The sequence below is a fragment of the Bubalus bubalis genome, chromosome 3 (genome assembly GCF_019923935.1).
Source record: "Bubalus bubalis isolate 160015118507 breed Murrah chromosome 3, NDDB_SH_1, whole genome shotgun sequence".
Lineage (NCBI taxonomy): Eukaryota > Metazoa > Chordata > Mammalia > Artiodactyla > Bovidae > Bubalus > Bubalus bubalis.
Window position 1 is genome coordinate 48985891 of NC_059159.1, and position 20495 is coordinate 49006385.

At 41.3% G+C, this 20495-nt stretch overlaps 1 protein-coding gene across 8 annotated transcripts in view; it reads left to right on the forward strand.

Annotated features, from left to right (window-relative positions):
* The first annotated feature begins 4276 nt into the window (after window positions 1–4276).
* LOC102412535 (WAP four-disulfide core domain protein 3) overlaps window positions 4277–20495 on the forward strand; it is a 28469-nt gene continuing 12250 nt past the window's right edge. For 5 of the 8 annotated variants that reach the window (XM_006048050.4, XM_006048051.4, XM_045164957.1 and 2 more), the window contains exons 1-6: window positions 4277–4435; window positions 8904–9005; window positions 11335–11436; window positions 12366–12467; window positions 14821–14922; window positions 15842–15943. In XM_006048050.4, coding sequence (XP_006048112.4) covers window positions 4348–4435; window positions 8904–9005; window positions 11335–11436; window positions 12366–12467; window positions 14821–14922; window positions 15842–15943 — 598 coding nt within the window. In that variant the 5' untranslated portion in view covers window positions 4277–4347. The remainder of the gene's footprint in view (window positions 4436–8903; window positions 9006–11334; window positions 11437–12365; window positions 12468–14820; window positions 14923–15841; window positions 15944–20495) is intronic. The other 3 variants (XM_045164958.1, XM_006048052.4, XM_006048053.4) reach the window with 3 other exon arrangements.

A 20495-nucleotide genomic window follows, 5' to 3' on the forward strand; every position in this document is an offset into this window, starting at 1 on the left:
TTGTTCCATGTCTTGTTCTGACTGTTGCTTCTTGAGCCCCATACAAGTTTCTCATGAGACAGGTAAAGTGGTCTGATATTTCCATCTCTTTAAAGAATTTTCCACAGTTTGTTGTGATCCTCACAGTCAAAGGATCTAGTGTAGTAAATGAAGCAGAAGTAGATGTTTTTCTGGAATTTCCTTGCTTTCTCCATGATCCAACAAATTTTGACAATTTGATCTCTGGTCCCTCTAACACTTGACTTCAAAGGCCCACTTGACTTCACACTGCAGGATGTCTGGTTTTAGGTGAGTGACCACACCATTGAGTTTATCTGGGTCATTAAGACCTTTCTTGTACAGTTGTTCTGAATATTTTTGCCACCTCTTCTTAATCTCTTCTGCTTCCGTTAGGTCCTAAATCCACCTTGTACATATGAAAGGTCTCAGTTCATGTCCTACTAAAGCCTAGCTAGAAGGATTTTGAGCATTACCTTGTTAGCATTGAAATGAGAAAAATTGTATGGTAGTTTGAATAGTCTTTGACATTGCCTTTCTTTGGAATTGGAATGAAAACTGAACTTTTCCAGTTGTGGCCACTGCTGAGTTTTCCAAATTTGCTGACTTATTGAGTGCAGCACATTAACAGCATCATCTTTTAGAATTTTAAATAGCTCAGCTGGAATTTCATCACTTCCATTAGCTCTGTTTGTAGTAGTACTTCCAAAGGCCCACTTGACTTCACATTGCAGGATGTCTGGTTCTAGGTGAGTGACCACACCATTGAGTTTATCTGGGTCATTAAGACCTTTCTTGTACAGTTGTTCTGAATATTTTTGCCACCTCTTCTTAATCTCTTCTGCTTCTGTTAGGTCCTTACCTTTTCTGTCCTTTATTGTGCCCATCCTTATATGAAATGTTCCCTTGATATCTCCAATTTCTTGAAGAGATCTCTGGTCTTTCCCATTCTATTTTTTTCCTCTATTTGTTTGCATTATTCACTTAAAAAGGCTTTCTTATCTCTCCTTGCTATTCTCTGGATCTTCACATTCAGTTGGGTATATCTTTCCATTTTTTCCTTGCCTTTCACTTCTCTTCTTTCCTCAACTATTTGCAAAGCCTACTCAGACAACCACTTCACCTTCTTGTACATCTTTTTCTTTGAGATGGTTTTGGTCACTGCCTCCTGTTCAGTGTTATGAACCTTGGTCCATAGTTCTTCAGACATTCTGTCTATCAGATCTAATCTTTTGAATCTATTCATCACCTCCACTGCATATCATAAGGGATTTAATTTAGATCACACCTGAATGGCCTAGTGGTTTTCCCCACTTTCTTCAAGTTAAGCCTGAATTTTGCAATAAGGAAATGATGATCTGAGCCACAGTTAGCTCCAGGTCTTGTATTTATTCATCGTGTGGAGTTTCTCCATCTTTGACTACAAAGAAGATAGTCAATCTGATTTTCATGTTGACCAGATATCTGGTGAGGTGCATATGTACAGTCATCTCTTGTGTTGTTGGAAAATTGTGTTTGGTATGATCATCATGGTCTCTTGACAAAACTGTTGGCCTTTGCCCTGCTTCATTTTGTACTCCAAGGCCAAACTTGCCTGTTATCCCAGGTATCTCTTGACTTCCTACTTTTGCATTCCAATCTCCTGTGATGAAAAGGACATTTTGTGTGTGTGTGTGTGTGTTAGCTCTAGAAGGTGCTGTAGGTCTTCATAGAACTGGTCAGCGTCAGCTTCTTTGGCATCAGTAGTTGAGGCATTGACTTAGGTTACTCTGATGTTGAATGGTTTGCCTGGAAACAAACCAATATCATTCTGTTGTTTTTGAGACTGCACCCAAGTACTGCATTTTGGACTCTTTTGTTGACTGAGGGATTGACTAGCAGGAGTAAAGAGAATTCTAAAGAGTATGAGGGTGGCAGATATAAGAAACAGCCACTAAATCTAGGACTAAGATAGAGTGCCCAAGGCATCCTTACCCCCAGGGATGAGATGTGAACCTTCTTGGAGAAGACAAGATCAGATTCATGGGATCATGGTCAGTTGGGTGCTGCACCCACAGAACCCACAGAAATCCACCCTATAGGGATGGGGAAATTGTTCACCAAAACGTATCTTAACAGAGGCACTTTGCTACTAAGTGTCCTATATCTCTTAAAGAAATTGATTTAGTAGTTTGAATTTTTTTCCTGTAAAGGAGGAGTCAAGGTCAACTTCTGAGTATGAAGGACTGGAAGAGACTGAGGTTTGAGAACCATGGACAAGACTTTCAATAATCCTGATAAAGAATGGGCTTCCCTTGTGGCTCAGCTGGTAAGGAATCCACCTGCAATGCAGTAGACCTAGGTTCAATCCCTGGGTTGGGAAGATCCCCTGGAGAAGGGAAAGGCTATCCTCTCCAGTATTCTGGTCTGGAGAATTCCATGGACTATATAGTCCATGGGGTCACAAAGAGTTGGACACGACTGAGTGACTTTCACTTCACTTCACTTTATGAAGAGTGGGAGCTTGTGTTGAAATTGTACTAAAATTGCAGGGCATCGTTGAAGCTGTTGATCAGGAATTTATGGTGGAACCCATCCCTGCTGGGTGGTACTTTGGTGCAGGGAAGCATAAAGTCCATAGGTGTCTCCAACAGTGCAGGTTTTGCCAGTAAATGCTGTTGACAGAGATCAGAGTGAGGGTACTTCAAGGTATTGAAGGGGTTAGAAAGAGAAATCGAAAGCGGAGAGGAGTTTGCCCTGATTTACAACCATGTGATTTACTAGAACGAGCATCTGGGTTTTCATCTCCCCAGTGTCCCATCTTCCCAGATAAAGAAAGCAAAAGCTGAGGCATTCTGACCCTATCGTGGTACTTTCTGTGCAGGACAGCTGGGGCAAGAGGGGAGAGCCAAAACTTGTTTATGCATGAGACTTGGCTCAGCTATTTTTTCAACTGATTGCACAAGAAGGATTCCAATTTTATTTCTTCAGAATTTGTGAAGGTGAGAAGAGAGAGTAAATGCCTTTCAGTGGCACCCAGACTGAAGAAAGAGGGCTTGGCAACCAGGGACAAGTTTGCTCATCTCTCTCCCAGCATCACGAAGAGCTCTGATTGGTGGATTCTTAAGTCCTGTAGGGTAAACACAGTATCAGAGAGTTTAGGGGAAGTCAGGGGTATGGGAGACGGATTGGATAGATATGTTTCTCTATGTTGCAATATGATATGTTTAATAAGCCCTCCTAACAGCACTTCATGACACTAGTCCTGCAACTCTCCAATCTAGTCTTCCTATTTTAGGGAGTTTTTCTTTCTTCCATCTTTCATTGTTAATTGTACAAGTAATATGTCAAGGTATCCTCCTTACCTTAGTCTAATTTCAGTTGACACTAAAGACCTCTTGAGTACCCAAATCCCCCAACTCACTCTGTTATTCCTAAGAGGAGGTGAGTGCTGGTACTACTTGAGATGTTATTGTTCCACCACATCCACATACATCTACAAGCATATAGATGCACAAATATTTAGCACCACCTTTAGGGAAGAAGGAGAAAGATGGGTCACTTAACAGTATCATATGATGCAATACAATATTTAGACCCAGGTGCTGATGCAGAGACAGAGGGTTATAGGAAAGGAGTCATGAAATATGAACCCAATAATATCTGAGTCTGAACCCCATTTAGTAGCTCTGTAACCTCAAGCAAGCTTGAGGTTTAACCTTGTGGTACCTCAGTTGTGATGCTTAAAGAGGAAAGCACCTTGCACACAGAGGTTGTTGAGTTACCTCTTCTATCTTTGAGCTTCCGTGGTGGCTCATATGCTAAAGAATCTGCCTGCAGTGCATGAGACTCTGGTTCCGTCCCTGCATTGGGAAGATCTCTTGGAGGAGAAAATGGCTACCCACCACAGTATTCTCGCCTGGAGAATCCCATGGACAGAGGAGCCTGGTGGGCTACAGTCCATGGGGCAGCAAAGAGTCAGACACAACTGCAGCCACTTGGCATGGCGTGGCTTCTATATATCTGTCTATCTCTCTATCTATATTCATCTACCTTTTATCACTGTCTTCTTCACCCGCCCTTACTTCTCTTGCTTTCTCATCTGATAGATTTTTTTTTTTTTAATTACACTAAGAACCATGTCTCAAAGAACTTGCTTGGAAAACAAACATTGCCCAACACCACACAGAGTTTGTGAGGGTTTTTTTTTGGGTTTTTTTTTTTGGTTCTTTTTTCCCTAGCAAAGTCAGCTGCTTGGCAGAGGTCCAAGTTTCAAGTTTCCTAAACGTTCCTTGAACGCAGGCCAGGCTCTCTGTCCAGCAGCGTATAAATCTCAGCTGCCTGGGCCTCGCACATGTGCCTCGTCTGCGCATGATGTCCTCAACTAGCAACATGAAGTTGGGTGGTCTCTTCCTCCTGGCCAGTCTCCTCACCCTCAACACAAGACTCCAGGCAATTGGTAAGTCTCGTCCCACCTCTCAGAACAAGAGAGTCAGAAAGTGGAAAATCTAGGACTGTCCTGTGCAATCTAAAGAGGGGATGGAACGGGGATGGATAAACATGGAGAACAGTCCACATGAGGAGACGCTGAGGCACGCTTTAATTTTCCCCAAAAGTCCCCACGCCAGCATCCCTCTGTGTCTGCCGACCTCCTCTCTCCCTCTCTCCAAAGGCCAACCTCTCCACTTGCACTGCCCTCACCTCCTCCTCTGACTCTGCTCCATCAGCTTCTGGGTCTGTTCCCAGCATCTCCACCCTCTTCTCTCCATTTGCTTCTACCTAAAACAAATACATTTCTGCATTGTTGAGAAACATGCTTCTGAACCCACTTCTGTTTTCTGTCTTTCTTGACAGTTACCAACCACACCTGAGCCTTTCTTATATCACTTCAACCACCACCACCACGACAATCACCACCAACAACCCTCCTCCATCAGTTATCCCCCGACTTCACTCTCCCAAAGCATCAATATCTTCCTGGTTGACAATCTAATAATTTTCTTGAATAGTCAACCTCCTTGGTATTTCTGCAGAATCTGACATTGTTCACGATTTTTTAATCTGAAACACTCTTCCACGGCTTCTCTTTGCTCTCCCTTTTCTGTGCTTTTGGCTTTCTTTTCCTACACTTCCACAGCCAAAGGTGATTTCTCTGGCTGTCTTGCTCCCCCCATATAATCAATGACCAGACTTTGTCAAATCTTCTTTCACAGTTTCTCTTATAGCCTTTGCAATCTGATTGCCACCACCCTAGTTACATACCTGGACCCTTGCATTACTCTTGGAACTCTTTCTCCTCTAAAACACATGTTGTGTGTTGAATTCCAGCCAACTCTATGCTTGAGTGTGAAATTATTCTTCCCAAAGTGCAGCTCTAATCAGGCAATTGATTTCTTCAACATGTAAATATGTTCTGTTATGTGACAACCTCCCCAACCCCGGACTGTGGAAATCTCCTCAATCCTTGAAAGCCCCAGTATACTATTTACATCATAAACATAATGGACACACTCAGTTCTTCTAGACTAGTGTGGTAGTTCTCAAACTTTAATATGACAGGAATTACCCAAGGATCCTGTTAAACTGCAGACTGTGATTCAGGTCTGGGATGGGGTCCAAAATTCTGCATTCTTAACAAGCTTCTAAGTGATGCTGATGACTCTGGCCTACAGACCACATTTTGGGTAGGAAGAGGCTCTGCCAATACTTTAGAATCACCCCAGAAGTGTATTAAAAAGACCAATGCCAAGACCCTCGGCTGGACCAATTAAATCAGGCTGTCTGAGGTCTCAAGCTCTGTGTTTGCTTGTGTGTGTTTACTGAGGTAAAATTTGCCATTTTAAGGTGTACCACTCAGTGGTTTTTAGTATATTCACAACATTGTTCAGCCATCACCACCATCTAATTGCAGACCACTCATCACCCCCTAAAGAAAGCCCATATCCATTGTCAAACTCCCTGTTCTTTCCTCCCTACCCCCCACCCCCTTCTAATCCACTTTCCATTTTTGAAGCATTTTTCTATTCTAGATATTTCATATCTAGAAATATGATATGATATAATCTAGAAATATTATATGATATTTCATATCATATAATTTCTAAAAGAAATTATATAACAATGTGGGCTTTTGTGTCTGGCTTCTTCAACATTTTCAAAGTTTATCTAAATTGTGGCATCTACCAGTACTCCATTCCTTTTTATGGCTGGATCGTATAGCTCTGCCAGGTATGATTTATACATTCATCAGTTGATGGACATTTGTGTTATTTCTACTTTGTGGCTAGTAAGCAAGTTATGCTGCTATGAGCATTTGTGTATAAATTTTTGTGTGAACATGCTTTCAGTTCCCTCGGGTGGATTTGCAAGGAGTAGAATTGCTGAGTCATGTGGCAAGTCTGTGATTAATTTCTTGAGGAACTGCCAAACTCTGCTTTCCACAGAGCCTGCACCAGTGTACCCAACATCAATCTGTGAGAGTTCTCATCCCTCCCACATCCTTTCCAACACTTGTTGACACCTGACTGTTAATTATAGCCATCATAGTGATTGTGGGATATCTTACCGTGATACCTCACTGTGGTTTCAATTTGCATTTCGAAATGGCAACCCACTCCAGTGTTCTTGCCTGGAGAATCCCAGGGACAGGGGAGCCTGGTGGGCTGCCGTCTATGGGGTCGCACAGAGTCGGACACGACTGAAGCGACTTAGCAGCAGCAGCAGCAGCAGCAGTGATTAATGATATTGGGTGCTTTTTCATATGCTTAATGTTCATTTGTATGTAATCTGTTCAAGAAATGTCTATTCAAGCCCTCCCTTTGCAAGATGGGAGGGTTTGTCCTTTTCTTGCTGAGTTGTAGGAATTCATTATATATTCTGGATTGCTGTCATTGTTTAGTTGCTAAGATGTGTCCGACCCTTTTGCAACCGCATGGACTATAGCCCACCAGGCTCCACTGTTCATGGGATTTCCCAGGCAAGAGTACTAGGGTGGATTTCCATTTCCGTCTCCAGGGGATCTTCCTAACCCAGGGAACCAACCCATGTCTCCTACACTGTAGTCAGACTGTTCACCACTGAGACACCTCAGAAGCATGTTTTAGATATTTGACCCTTATCAGACATATGATTTGCAAATATTTTCTCCCACTCTGTGGATTTTCTTTCCGTTTTCTTGACAATGTTCTTTAATGCACAAGAGATTTTAATTTTTTGAGGGCCAACTTATATGCCTCTTTTTTTGCTTTTGTTTTGGTTGTTGTATTTAAGAAACCATTGCCCAATCCAAGGTCACAAAGATTTATACCTATGTTTCCTCCTACGAGCTTTATAGTTTTAACTCCTACATTTAGGTCTTTGATCCATTTTGAGTGAATTTGTGCATATGTGTGTGTATATTGTATGGGTGTGTGTTACTCACTCAGTTGTGTCTGACTGTTTGTGACTCCATGGACTATAGTCCAACAGGCTCCTCTGTCCATGGAATTCTCCAGGCAAGAATACTGGAATGGATAGCCACTCCCTTCTCCAGGGGATCTTCCTGACCCAGGGATTGAGTCCAGGTCTCTCAAATTGCAGGTAGATTCTTTACTGTCTGAGCCACCAGGGAAGCCCATACTATAGGTATGTATGTATACATATGATTTGAGGCAGTAATCCCAATTTATTCTTTTGCGTGTGGATGTCCATCTTCTCAGCACCATTTATTGAAAAGACCATTCTTTCCCCATTGGATGGTCTTTGTCAATGTGTGTGATTGTATTTGTGAGTTCAAATCCCAGCTAATTCTCTACCACAGTAATCACTAAACCACTCCTATCTAGTCTTTGCAGTCCCTTTCTCATGTCACTTACTATTAAACATGCATAGTTTAACATGCATAGCTGTGACCTGTTGTTATTCAGAGCAAACTTGATTTCCCATCCTAGTTTTAATCTGCCTTCTTGAAACATCTAGTCCTGTTCCTTACACAGAGTTGACATTTTTCTTAGAATAAGCTAATGAATTAGAAACAAGGGAAATGAATGAATGAGTAAATGAACCATGAGCAAATGAATGAGTGGTTGGATATTGACAAAGAGTTGTGGTCCCCAACCTTCCTCCACAAATTGGCAAAGGCTGATGAAATCCTAAAATGTCAGACACACTAGCTCTGGAAGAATCTCTAGTCCATCTCAGCATCAGCATCAGCTGGAGCCCTCATTAAAATATACGTGTACAGGCGCAACCCTGGAGAAGCTGAGTAATTAGGCCTGAACAGGTCCTACTATCTGTAATTCATTGTAAAGATGATTGTTATCATCAGCCACATTTGGGAGTCACTCATCTAGTCTAGCCTCTCTTCACTTGCTCAAACCACAACACCAGACAACCTCCATTTACAGAGTATAAAAGTGAGATTGGAGGAGATTCATAATGTGGATGGCAGAGGCAGGTCACCCTGTGGCAGGAACCACAGTAAGAATTCTCTCGGTGGTGGTGATGTGATTCGTGATGGAGTCGTTATTCTTTTGCTGAAGTCTTTGATCAGCTTCCAGGGCTGCCTCCGTCTTTAAACTCTGTCTCTAGGAGTATCAAAGAGCCACACTGAGACTTTTTCAGGGATCTGAATCCAATAAATTCTCATCTGAAATAATTTCTTGACCTTTAGGAGCTTTACTCTGTATTCAAGGTTAATTTCACTGACTTGTATAGCAAAAGGGACATGTGCTTTAAAAGGAAATGTCCCTAAATTTAAATCCAAATATTCCTGCAAATTCTTCAGATATTATTTGATGAAAGGGTCAGATGAGGTTCTCTGTGGGTTCATGTTAAAACAATGAAGACCTAGATCAAAGTGTATCCTGATGTTATTAGGTCATGGTCATTTACAACATAAATAATCATGGTATTTAAGTGTCTCAACCCAGTTTTTTCTGATCGTGAAGGGGTCTGTGTGGAGCAGTGTCAAGACGACCAGGACTGCGCAGCAGGAGAGAAGTGCGTCAGCAATGGGTGTGGCCACGCGTGCTCACCAGCCCCGGAAGCAAGTAAGGCTGAGTGCTCCTCCCAATTCCTGGGCTACTATGCACTTGGTCCTTCCCAATCTTTCACCAAATGTTCAATAGTAATTTATCTTGAGCATGGTTTTGAATGTTTTCAACATAAAACATTCAAAGGATGGGGTGTTCTTTGAACTCCTTCATCACGGTACCGTGCATTTAGTCCTTCTCAGTTTTTTCCAGCACAGTCACTTCACCACTCCCCAAATATATATCTATGGTTGGAAAGTAAGACTCTACAACCAAAGCTATAGAAACAAAAAATGGTACCCACACTCCCTGTGCCCAGAGAAACATCACTGTTGGTCATTCCACACTTACTCTGTCCGTGTGTATGGACATGTTGGTGATTGCACATTTTTAACTCATTAAGATATTTAGCATTCCTTCAGCGCATTTCAGTTTCAACTTTTTATTATGGGTAATCTATGTACAAAGCAGACAGATTGGAATAATGATAGACCATGTACCTGTCACCCAACCGTTATCAACCTGTGGTCATTCTTCCTCCATGTCTAATCCCACCCACTTCCCCCATCCCTGTTATTTTCAGATTCCAGGCATTATTTGATCACATTTTACATGTATTCTACATGTAGCTCTAAAAGAGATGTATAAGGTTTATCTTACCTGTTTGGTTGTTATTTTATTTACTATTGTAGATGTATTTATTCGACACATAGTCTTTCCTTATATAACCTATTTTATTTGTGTAACCGGTCTATCCCTTTTCCTCTCTCTTATTATATGTTTTGCATTTAAAAAGCTTTCTGTTTTTTGTTCTAACAGATACCTTATATCAAGACCTTAGAGTACTTCCCTTGGTCCCCACCCTTTTTTTTATTATTGCCTATAGATTTCCTACTATGAGTAATAGTCATAATAAAATTAGCTCATTTCCATCTTTCACTCCTCTCCAATTCCCTATCCCCAGAAGTTAAGTTTAAGCATTTGCACTGGATCTTGTTAAGCTTACTCTGCTTTTCATATGTTCTTTCCTTTGTCCTTCCTGATATTTAATAGGTACATTGTCACAGCAAATAGTTCATAGACTCTCTTCATGAACATTATTGAGTCTTAATTCTTCTGTAAGTATGTATTTAATGACCTTACTAGTCCCAATTTTCATATCTCACCAGTACTTTGGTAGGCTGACAGTCAACCTCTAGTGGGTTCCTTAGGAAGCTCTCGTAGGAATGATGTCCCCAGTCTTCTCCATCAGTCACCTCATCGCTTTCCTTGGATTTCTGCACAGATGCAGACACCTCATTGGTCTGGTGGAAGATGGTGTTTTGTCTCCTTCCACCCACTCACATTCTGGAGTTTGAGGGGATATCTTGTTCTACAGATCTGTTGTCTATGTGTTTTGAATTGTGCTATTTTGATTGCTCTGTTTTTAAGGGGAGATTCTAGAAGGTCAAAAACTATGCCAATCTGCACAATTAAAACCACCTTCTCAGAATCTGACATTATTTTTGACTCACAACTTCCAAATATCTCCTTTATGAAGTGTATACTCAATCCTTTTCCCCTTTGTTCTCTTGGGATATGAATTCCTACTATTGACTTGTAAGCAATTCCAGATCCAAATTGTTTGTTGTATACGTGTATTATAAACATTTTCTCTCAATGAGGCTTGTCTTTTCTCTATCTTAATGTTGTCATTCAATGAAGAAAACTTCATAATTTAAATGAGATTCCATCTACCTACCTATTTTCATGCTCAGTAATATTTCTGTAAAATTTAAGAAATATTTGCCTATCCCAAGGTCCTGAAGCTATCTTTTATAGCATTTTCTAGAAGCTTTATTGCTTTACCTTTCCCTTAGATCTATAACTCACTTGAACAGATTTGTTGTGTGGTGTGAGGTAGGAGACAAGGTGTCTTTTTTTTCATACAGAGAGCCCAGTTCATCCAACCACATTTCAGTCCTGCAAGTTTGCTAAGCTTATCTTGATTCTTATCTTGATAATTGTTGGTTGTGGTGAACTTTCATATAAAATTTCAGAGTCAGTTTGTCTATTTTTGTGACAAATCCTTCTACAATTTTGACTGAGACTGTATTAAATTTCAATTTGGGGAAGAAATTGATATCTCTAAAACACCCTGTCTTTTCATCCAAGAACATGGCATCTCTCTGCATTTATAAGATAGTTAATTTTTTTTTCTTGTCGTATCATGTACCTTTCTGCACATAATTGGATAGATGTATTTCTAGGGAATTGATGGGTTTTGAATGATATTGTAAAGGCATTTGAAGTATTTATTTTGAGATTGTAAGAGAAGAGCTTTTAACCGCATATTTCCGCTCATCAGCCATCTGTAGCAGCGAGTGCAGAGAAGACAGGGATTGTGGGAGAGGAAAACAGTGCATCCAGGACGGCTGTCAACGAATCTGCTCCCCGCTGATGAGTGTAGGTGAGTCCTGACTTTCTGCACCCTGCTCTGTCCTGGAAGAGTTAAGTGCAGGACGTGATCTGATCTAGCACAATTGTGTGGTCATCCAGAGAAACACACTGGAATGCCTGAGGTGTTTATGATAATCACTGTGTCTGGAGTCACTTGTCTAGTCCAGACTCTCTTCACTTGCCCAGGCCATACATCAGTCACCCAGGTTCAGATGATAAAAGTGAGCTGGAAAGAGATGAATCGTGAGGGGGGCAGAAGCAGGTCAACCCTGCGGCAGGACCCACAGTGAGAATTCTTTTGGTGGTGGTGATGTGATTGTTGGTTGAGACATTGTTCTTTTGCCAAAGGTTTTGATGCAGCTTCCAGGGCTGCCTCCATCTTTAAATTCTGTCTCTATGAGTATCAAAAGTCACATTGAGACCTTTTTTAGGGATTAGAATCCAGTAAATCTTCTACTTGCATCAGAAATAATTTCTGGACCTTTAGGGGCTCAATTCTATATTCAAGGTTAATTTCAATGAATTGTATAGAAAAAGGCACATGTGCTTTAAAGGCAAAGAACCAGAATTGAAGTCCGATTGAACTTCAACCGAACTTCAAGCCCCAACTCTGCCATGGACCAGACAATTTCTCAATGGCCTCATCTATAAGATACCAAAAATAAAACCTACTGGTTAAAGATCATTGGGGTTGCCATTAACCTGCTTTCCTTGCATCTTTCTTTCCTACAAAGACTTCAGTCCTAAGGCATTTCTCCAAATACCCCTGCAAATACCTCAGCTATTATTTGCTGGAAGGGTCAGATGAGGTTCTATGTTATATCATATTTAAGCAGCGAAGTCCTAGATCAAAGTATACGCAGCTATTGTTATGTCATGGTCATTTATAAGCATTTCTTTAGTTTAAGTGTCTCAACCCAGTCTTTTCTGACCGTGAAGGTGTCTGTGTGGAGCAGTGCCGAGAAGACCGGGACTGCGCAACAGGAGAGAAGTGCGTCAGCAATGGGTGTGGCCACGTGTGCTCACCAGCCCCACAAGCAAGTAAGGCTGAGCGCCCTGCCCGAATTCCCGGGCTTAAAAGGACTATGTACTTGATCCTTCCCAACCTTTCAACAGATGTTCAACAGTAATTTATCTTGAGCATGGTTTTGAATGTTTTCAACATAAAACATTCAAAGGATAGGGTGTTCTTTGAACTCCTTCATCACGGTACCGTGCATTTAGTCCTTCTCAGTTTTTTCCAGCACAGTCACTTTACCACTCCCCAAATATATATCTATGGTTGGAAAGTTAAGACTCTACAACCAAAGCTATAGAAACAAATAATGGTACCCACACTCCCTTTGCCCAGAGAAACATCACTGTTGGTCATTCCACACTTACTCTGTCCATGTGTATGGCATGTTAGTGATTGCACATTTTTAACTCATTAAGATATTTAGCCTTCCCTCAGTGTATTTCAGTTTCAACTTTTTATTATGGGAAATCTATGTACAAAGCAGACAGATTGGTAGAACGATACACCATGTACCCGTCACCCAACCATTGTCAACGTGTGGTCTTTCTTCCTTCATGTCTAACCCCACCCATTCCCCCATCTCTGGTATTTTCAGATTCCAGGCATTATTTTATCACATATTAATTCTACATATAGCTCTAAAAGAGATGTATAAGGTTTATCTTATCTGTTTGGTTGTTATTTTATTTACTCTTGTAAATGTATTTATTCGACACATAGTCTTTCCTTATATAACCTATTTTATTTCTGCAACCTGTCTATCCCTTTCCCTCTCTCTTATTATATGTTCTGCATTTAGAAAGCTTTATGTTTTTGTTCTAATAGATACCTTATATCAAGACCTTAGAGCACTAACCATGGTCCCCACCCTTTATTTATTATTGCCTATAGATTTCTTACTATGAGTAATAGTCATAATAAAATTAGCTCATTTCCTTCTTTCCTTCCTCCCTACTTCCCTATCCCCAGCAGTTAAGTTTAAGCAATATCCTTGCATTTGCACTGAATCATGTTAAGGTACTTATCAAGCTTACTCTGCTTTTCATGTGTTCTTTCCTTTGTCCTTCCTGATATTTAATAAGTCTATTGTCACAGCATATAGAGGGTTCATAGAGTCTCTTCATATTATTAAGTCTTAACTCTTCTGTAAGTATGTATTTAATGACCTTACTAGTCCCAATTTTCATATCTCACCAGTACTTTGGTAGGCTGACAGTCAACCTCTAGTGGGTTCCTTAGGAAGCTCTCGCAGGAATGATGTCCCCAGTCTTCTCCACCAGTCACCTCATCGCTTTCCTTGGATTTCTGCACAGATGCAGACACCTCATTGGTCTGGTGGAGGGTGGTGTTTTGTCTCCTTCCACCCACTCACATTCTGGAGGCTGAGGGGATATCTTGTTCTACAGATCTGTTGTCTATGTGTTTTGAATTGTGCTATTTTGATTGCTCTGTTTTTAAGGGGAGATTCTAGAAGGTCAAAAACTATGCTAATCTGCACAATTAAAACCACCTTCTAAGAATCTGACATTATTTTCGTCTCACAACTTCTAATTATCTCCTTTATGAAGTGTCTGCTGAATCCTTTTCCCCATTTTTCTCTTAGTTTATAAATTGTTACTATTGACTTGTAAGGAACTCCGGATCCAAACTGTTTGTTGTATATGTGTATTATAAACATTTTCTCTCAATGAGGCTTGTCTTTTCTCTGTCTTAATGTTGTCATTCAATGAAGATTGAATGAGATTTAATTTAAATGAGATTCCATCTACCTATCTGTTTTCATGCTCAGTAATATTTCTGTAAAATTTAAGAAATATTTGCCTATCCCAAGGTCCTGAAGCTATCTTTTATAGCATTTTCTAGAAGCTTTATTGCTTTACCTTTCCCTTAGATCTATAACTCACTTGAACAGATTTGTTGTGTGGTGTGAGGTAGGAGACAAGGTGTCTTTTTTTTCATACAGAGAGCCCAGTTCATCCAACCACATTTCAGTCCTGCAAGTTTGCTAAACTTATCTCGATTCCTATCTGGATAATTGTTGATTTTGATGAACTTTAGTATAAAATTTCAGAGTCAGCTTGTCTATATTGTGACAAATCCTTTTACAATTTTGACTGGGACCGTATTAAATTTCTATTTGGTAAGAAACTGATGTCTTTAAAACACTGTATCTTTTTATCCATGAACATGACATCTGTCTGCATTTATGATAGTTAATTTTTTTTTCTTTGTCATATCGTGTAGTTTTCTGCACATAATTGGATAGATGTATTTCTAGGGAATTGATGGGTTTTGAATGATATTGTAAAGGCATTTGAAGTATTTATTCTGAGATTGTAAGAGAAGAGCTTTTAACCACATATTTCCGCTCATCAGCCATCTGTAGCAGCGAGTGCAGAGAAGACAGGGATTGTGGGAGAGGAAAACAGTGCATCCAGGACGGCTGTCGGCGAATCTGCTCCCCGCTGATGAGTGTAGGTGAGTCCTGACTCTCTGCACCCTGCTCTGTCCTGGAAGAGTTAAGTGCAGGACGTGATCTGATCTGGCACAATTGTGTGGTCATCCAGAGAAACACACTGGAATGCCTGAGGTGTTTATGATAATCACTGTGTCTGGAGTCACTTGTCTAGTCCAGACTCTCTTCACTTGCCCAGGCCATACATCAGTCACCCAGTTACAGGTGATAAAAGTGAGGAGATGAATCGTGAGGGGGGCAGAAGCAGGTCAACCCTGCGGCAGGACCCACAGTGAGAATTCTCTTGGTGGTGGTGATGTGATTGTTGGTTGAGACATTGTTCTTTTGCCAAAGGTTTTGATGCAGCTTCCAGGGCTGCCTCCATCTTTAAATTCTGTCTCTATGAGTATCAAAAGTCACATTGAGACCTTTTTTAGGGATTAGAATCCAGTAAATCCTCTACTTGCATCAGAAATAATTTCTGGACCTTTAGGGGCTCAACTCTATATTCAAGGTTAATTTCACTGAATTGTATAGGAAAAGGCACATGTGCTTTAAAGGCAAAGAACCGAACTTGAAGTCCGGTTGAACTTCAACCGAACTTCAAGTCCCAACTCTGCCATGGACCAGCCAATCTCTCAACAGCCTCATCTATGAAACACCAAAAATAAAACCTACTGGTTAAAGATCATTGGGGTTACCATTAACCTACTTTCCTTGTGTCTTTCTTTCCTAAGACTTCAGTCCTAAGGCATTTCTCCAAATACCCCTGCAAATACCTCAGCTATTATTTGCTGTTAGGGTCAGATGAGGTTCTATGTGAGATCATATCTAAACAGCAAAGTCCTAGATCTAAGTATACGCAGCTGTTTTTATGTTATGGTCATTTATAAGAATTTATTTAGCTTAAGAGTCTCAACCCAGTCTTTTCTGACCGTGAAGGTGTCTGTGTGGAGCAGTGCCAAGGAGACCGGGACTGCGCGGCAGGAGAGAAGTGCGTCAGCAATGGGTGTGGCCACGTGTGCTCACCAGCCCCACAAGCAAGTAAGGCTGAGTGCCCTGCCCTATGTCCTGGTCTCAGCAGGAATATATGCTTTGTTCTGCCCAACCTTTCAACAGTTGTTCAATAGCAATTAACTCTTGAGTATGGTTTTGAAAGCTTTCATCATAAAATATTTTTAAAAAGGAGATTTTTGGGAGTCTTCAATCACGATCTCATTGCATTCCATAATTCTCAACTTTTTTCAGCCTGGGCACTTCTTTTTAGGAACAACTCTTCTTTTTATCCCCTCCCCCCCAAATATATATTTATGGGTGCAAAACAAGACTCTACATCTAAAACTATGTAACCATATAAATGACACCCACAGTATCATCACCCAGAGAAACATCATTGTTAATCTTTCCACACTTACTCTCTCTATGGATGTGTTAGTGATTGCACATTTTTTTACTCATTAAGGTGTTTTGAATGTTCCTAAGCAGATTTCAGTGTCAGTTTGTATTTTGGGAAATTCTTCACACAAAGCAGACACATTGTGGAATGATAGACCGTGTACCCATCACCCAGCTTCAACCATTATCAACATATGGTCATCCTTCTTTCAAATCTAATCCCACCCGCCTCCCCTCATCCCCTGATATTTTCAAGGAAATTCCAGACATCATTTTATTGCATATTATTTCTATATACATCTCTGAAAGAGATACATGAGGTTTATCTTACCTTTTTTGGTTGGTATTTTATTTACTGTTGTGAATGTATTTATCAGGTATATAGTCATTGATTATATAGCCTATTTTATTTGTGTCATCTGTCTCTCCTTTTCCCTGTCTCTTACTGCATGCTTTGCATTTAGAAAGCTTTATGGGTTTTGTTCTGATAGTTACCTTATACCAAGACCTTAGAGTACTACCTTTGCTATTGTTCAGTTGCTGAGTTGTGTCCAACTCTTTGCAACCCCATGGACTGCAGCACGCCAGGCTTCCCTGTTCTTCACTATCTCCCAGAGTTTACTCAAACTCATGTCCATTGAGTCAGTGATGCCATCCAACCATCTCATCCTCTGTCACCCCCTTCTCCTCTTGCCCTCAATCTTTCCCAGACTCAGGGTCTTTTCTAATGAGTTGACTCTTCACACCGGGTACCCCAAGTGTTGGAACTTCAGCTTCAGCATCAGTCCTTCCAAAGAATATTCAGGGTTGATTTCCTTTAGTATTGACTGGTTTGATCTCCTTGCAGTCCAAGGGACTCTCAAGAGTCTTCTCTTTGGTCCCCCTCTTTTTTTAATTATCATCTATAGGTTTCTTACTATGAGTTACAGACATATAATAAAATTAGCTAATTTCCTCCTTTCCTTCCTCTCCACTCTTCTGCCCCCAGCAGCTGATTTTAAGCAACATCCTTTCATTTCCCCTGAATCAAGTTAAGTTACTTACCAAGCTTACTCTGCTTTTTGTATGTTCTTTCCTCCCTGATTTTTAATAGGTGGATTGCCAAAGCATATAGCAATTTCATAGACTCTCTCCATAGACCACTACTGAATCTTAATTTTTCACGTGAAATACATACTTACTGCAGAAAAGGCAGGAACTACAGAACAAATTGTGCTTCCCAGGTGGTGCTAGTAGTAAAGAACCGCCCCCCATTCCCCCGGCCGCCAGTGCAGGAGACATGAGAGACATAGGTTCAGTCCCTGGATTGGGAAGATACCCTGGAGGTGGTATTCTTGCCTGGAGAATCCCACAGACAGAGGAGTCAGGCAGGCTACAGTCCGTAGGGTCGCAAAGAGCAGGACAGGACTGAAGCAATTTAGCATGCCTGCACAAAACAAACTGGTGAAAGATGTGCCTATACTCTTATTACCTGGAGATAAACAGAGTTACATGTACATTCATATTCTTCCACATATATATTCAGGAGGTATGGTGCCAAATAATCATGGCATCACCCTCCACAAATATATTTTTTAAATTTCCTTTATCTGTTAACACTCAATAATATGTAGTGAATAGTTTGCCACAAGTGTGGACATGTGTTATACAACTTTATTTTTTTTAAAGACTTCAAAGTATTTTTATTGTACATATACCACATTTTGTTTACTAATCCTTAATCAATGGGCTTTTCAACTTCTCTAATACTTTTTTATCAAAGGATCCCCTTGGAACTAAATCTTTACGTGTATAACTTGATTCTTTCCTTAGGAAACATTCCTAGAAGTGATATTGCTGACTCAAAGGGCACGTATGTTGGCTTGTTTTTTTTAATTCAAACACACTTGGCTAATTTGCTTTTCCAAGGATGTATTGTTTAGGTCAAAAAGTTTCATGGACTTTAAAATGCTGCATATAGTTTTAAGTTTTCACCGTTTGACAGTGATAATAATTTCATATGAGTTTATTGTTTTAAACTACATGCAATTTTTTTATGATTTTTTTTAATACATATTTATTGCCTGTGCTGGGTCTTAGTTGCAGCATGTGGGATCTAGTTCCCTGACCAGGAAACGAACCTGGGTCCCTTGCATTGGGAGCATGGAGTCTTAACCACTGAACCATCAAGGAAGTCCCTACATGCAATTTTAAAACAACATGAGTGATGTTTATGAGATACGGTTCTTAGGGATTATTTCAATGATTCTTTGCAATAAGTTGGCATCCCAAAGAAAAGGAAAAGAGGGGAAAGCCCATATTTGGCAACCCTCTATGTCAGGTCTTTTCAAAGTTCATTCTTTTGTTTAATCTTGAGAACTTTAGGTATGAAAGATGTAGGTATTCACCTCACCTCCATTTTCCAGATGAGGAAACTTAAAAATGAACCAAATATATTTTGTTCCTCTTTCTCGTTTTACCGTGATTTGTGCCCACCCTCTTCTTTAAGTCACCTGGCTCACACTGCAGACAGTGACACCAAGGGGTGCCTTAACAGCGCCCCCAGCTGTTGTCCCCGCTTCAGGAAGGGCGATGCCGGGGCGCCTGGCTCGGGAGCTAGGTCTGTAGTGTGAGCTACCGTGGCGCCATCTGCTGGCTGCCACTGACCATTGCATAACCTCTGCAATCATAACATGGTGCTGGCTAAGGCGGATAAGGTAGAAATGTCTGTAGACCTCACCTTTGCATTTTATTTTCATTACACCTTCAAGAAGCAAATCTTATTATCCGCATTTCAAGTGCTTGGAAACTGGGCTTTAGGGAGAGTATGTGCTCCTCCTATATCAGGCAGTTGATAAACGGCAGCGACTCTTCATATCCAATGCCAGAGTACTTCCCAGCTGATCACCCAAAGTAACAAGGAAGGGACATTATCCACGTGGCCTGTATTTTCCTCCACATTCACACTATAAGGAAAAAAACCACCCTGCATCTTTGCATGAAGTGGCCACAAGTGTGTGTCCCTGGCGTGGCAGCTGCTGGCCACACTCTGTCTCATTCTCATGGCCACACTGCCCGCTTAATCTCCTTCCTGCTCAGATCTTCTTGTCCTGTTCTCTGCAAGGTGAACTGGAGCAGCCGCCTCTGTCCCAGGGTGGGTATTTCCCCAGGTCTGGCTGATTGATGGGACTTCCCCTGGGACTCCCCTCCTGACCCGCACAGCCCCGTTCTGCGGAGCTAGGACAGGAGGCCCCGGGGCTTCTGATGGGGAAGGCTAGTCCTGGGGCTGACATCATTGTCCCAGCTCACATGAGAACACGGCTGCTAGCTCCAGAGAGCCTTCACAGCAGTAGAGGGTAACAAGGAGGCTTGCAGTCACACAGACCACATTCAAACCCTGGCCCTTCCTTTTCCCAGCTCTGAGATGGCTGCAAGTTACTCATGCTAAAACAAGGATAATAGTCCTATCTCACAGGGTGATTCTAAGGATTAAGTGAGACTGTGCTAAATATGCAGCCAGGTGCCTGGCACTTAGTCAGTGCTCAATAAATGGTAGCCCAGAAACAAGTGAAGGGTGAGTGCCAGATATACGCCTTCCCTGAGGCTCCCTTGGTCAGGAGGGAGCATTCGCACAGACAGACATCCACTTGGCTTTTGGCTGGGCCACTAAGGATGGATGGAAATCACCACAAGCTCAAATGTCACCTCTGGGAGAATGAGAAAAAGGCCTCTTATGGTGGTCAGAGTCCAGTGGGTGCTCAGTTTGGTGACCAAATACCTTTATCCATGTGGAAAAATTGCCCTTCTCTCTGGGTGGAGGCAGTGCCCAGGTGGAAGGCTTCAGGATGAAGATGGGATGGATTATAGTCCTGCTCATCCTGTCACCGGACATAATTGTGCAGTGCACAACCTGTAAAACCATACATGGCAGCCCTGGGTGGAGTGGATGAGGGGGAAGTGTGAGTGCCTTGATTCCTCATAACATCTTTTTAAGCTGTCCTGTCACACTCATTTCCTAGACATAGAAGTTTGAGGTCAGAAAAGTTATGTGACTTGTTAATACATGGCAAAGCTGGTGTCCTCTACTTGAAAAACCCTGAACACTTTTCTACAGCCTCCCTGCAAGAGGAACTCCTGCAAGAGTCACCACTTCTGTCTCTTTCTTCATTTCCTCAAGGCACAGAACGCTGAATAGAAAGGACCCGCATCTGTCATATGGTGT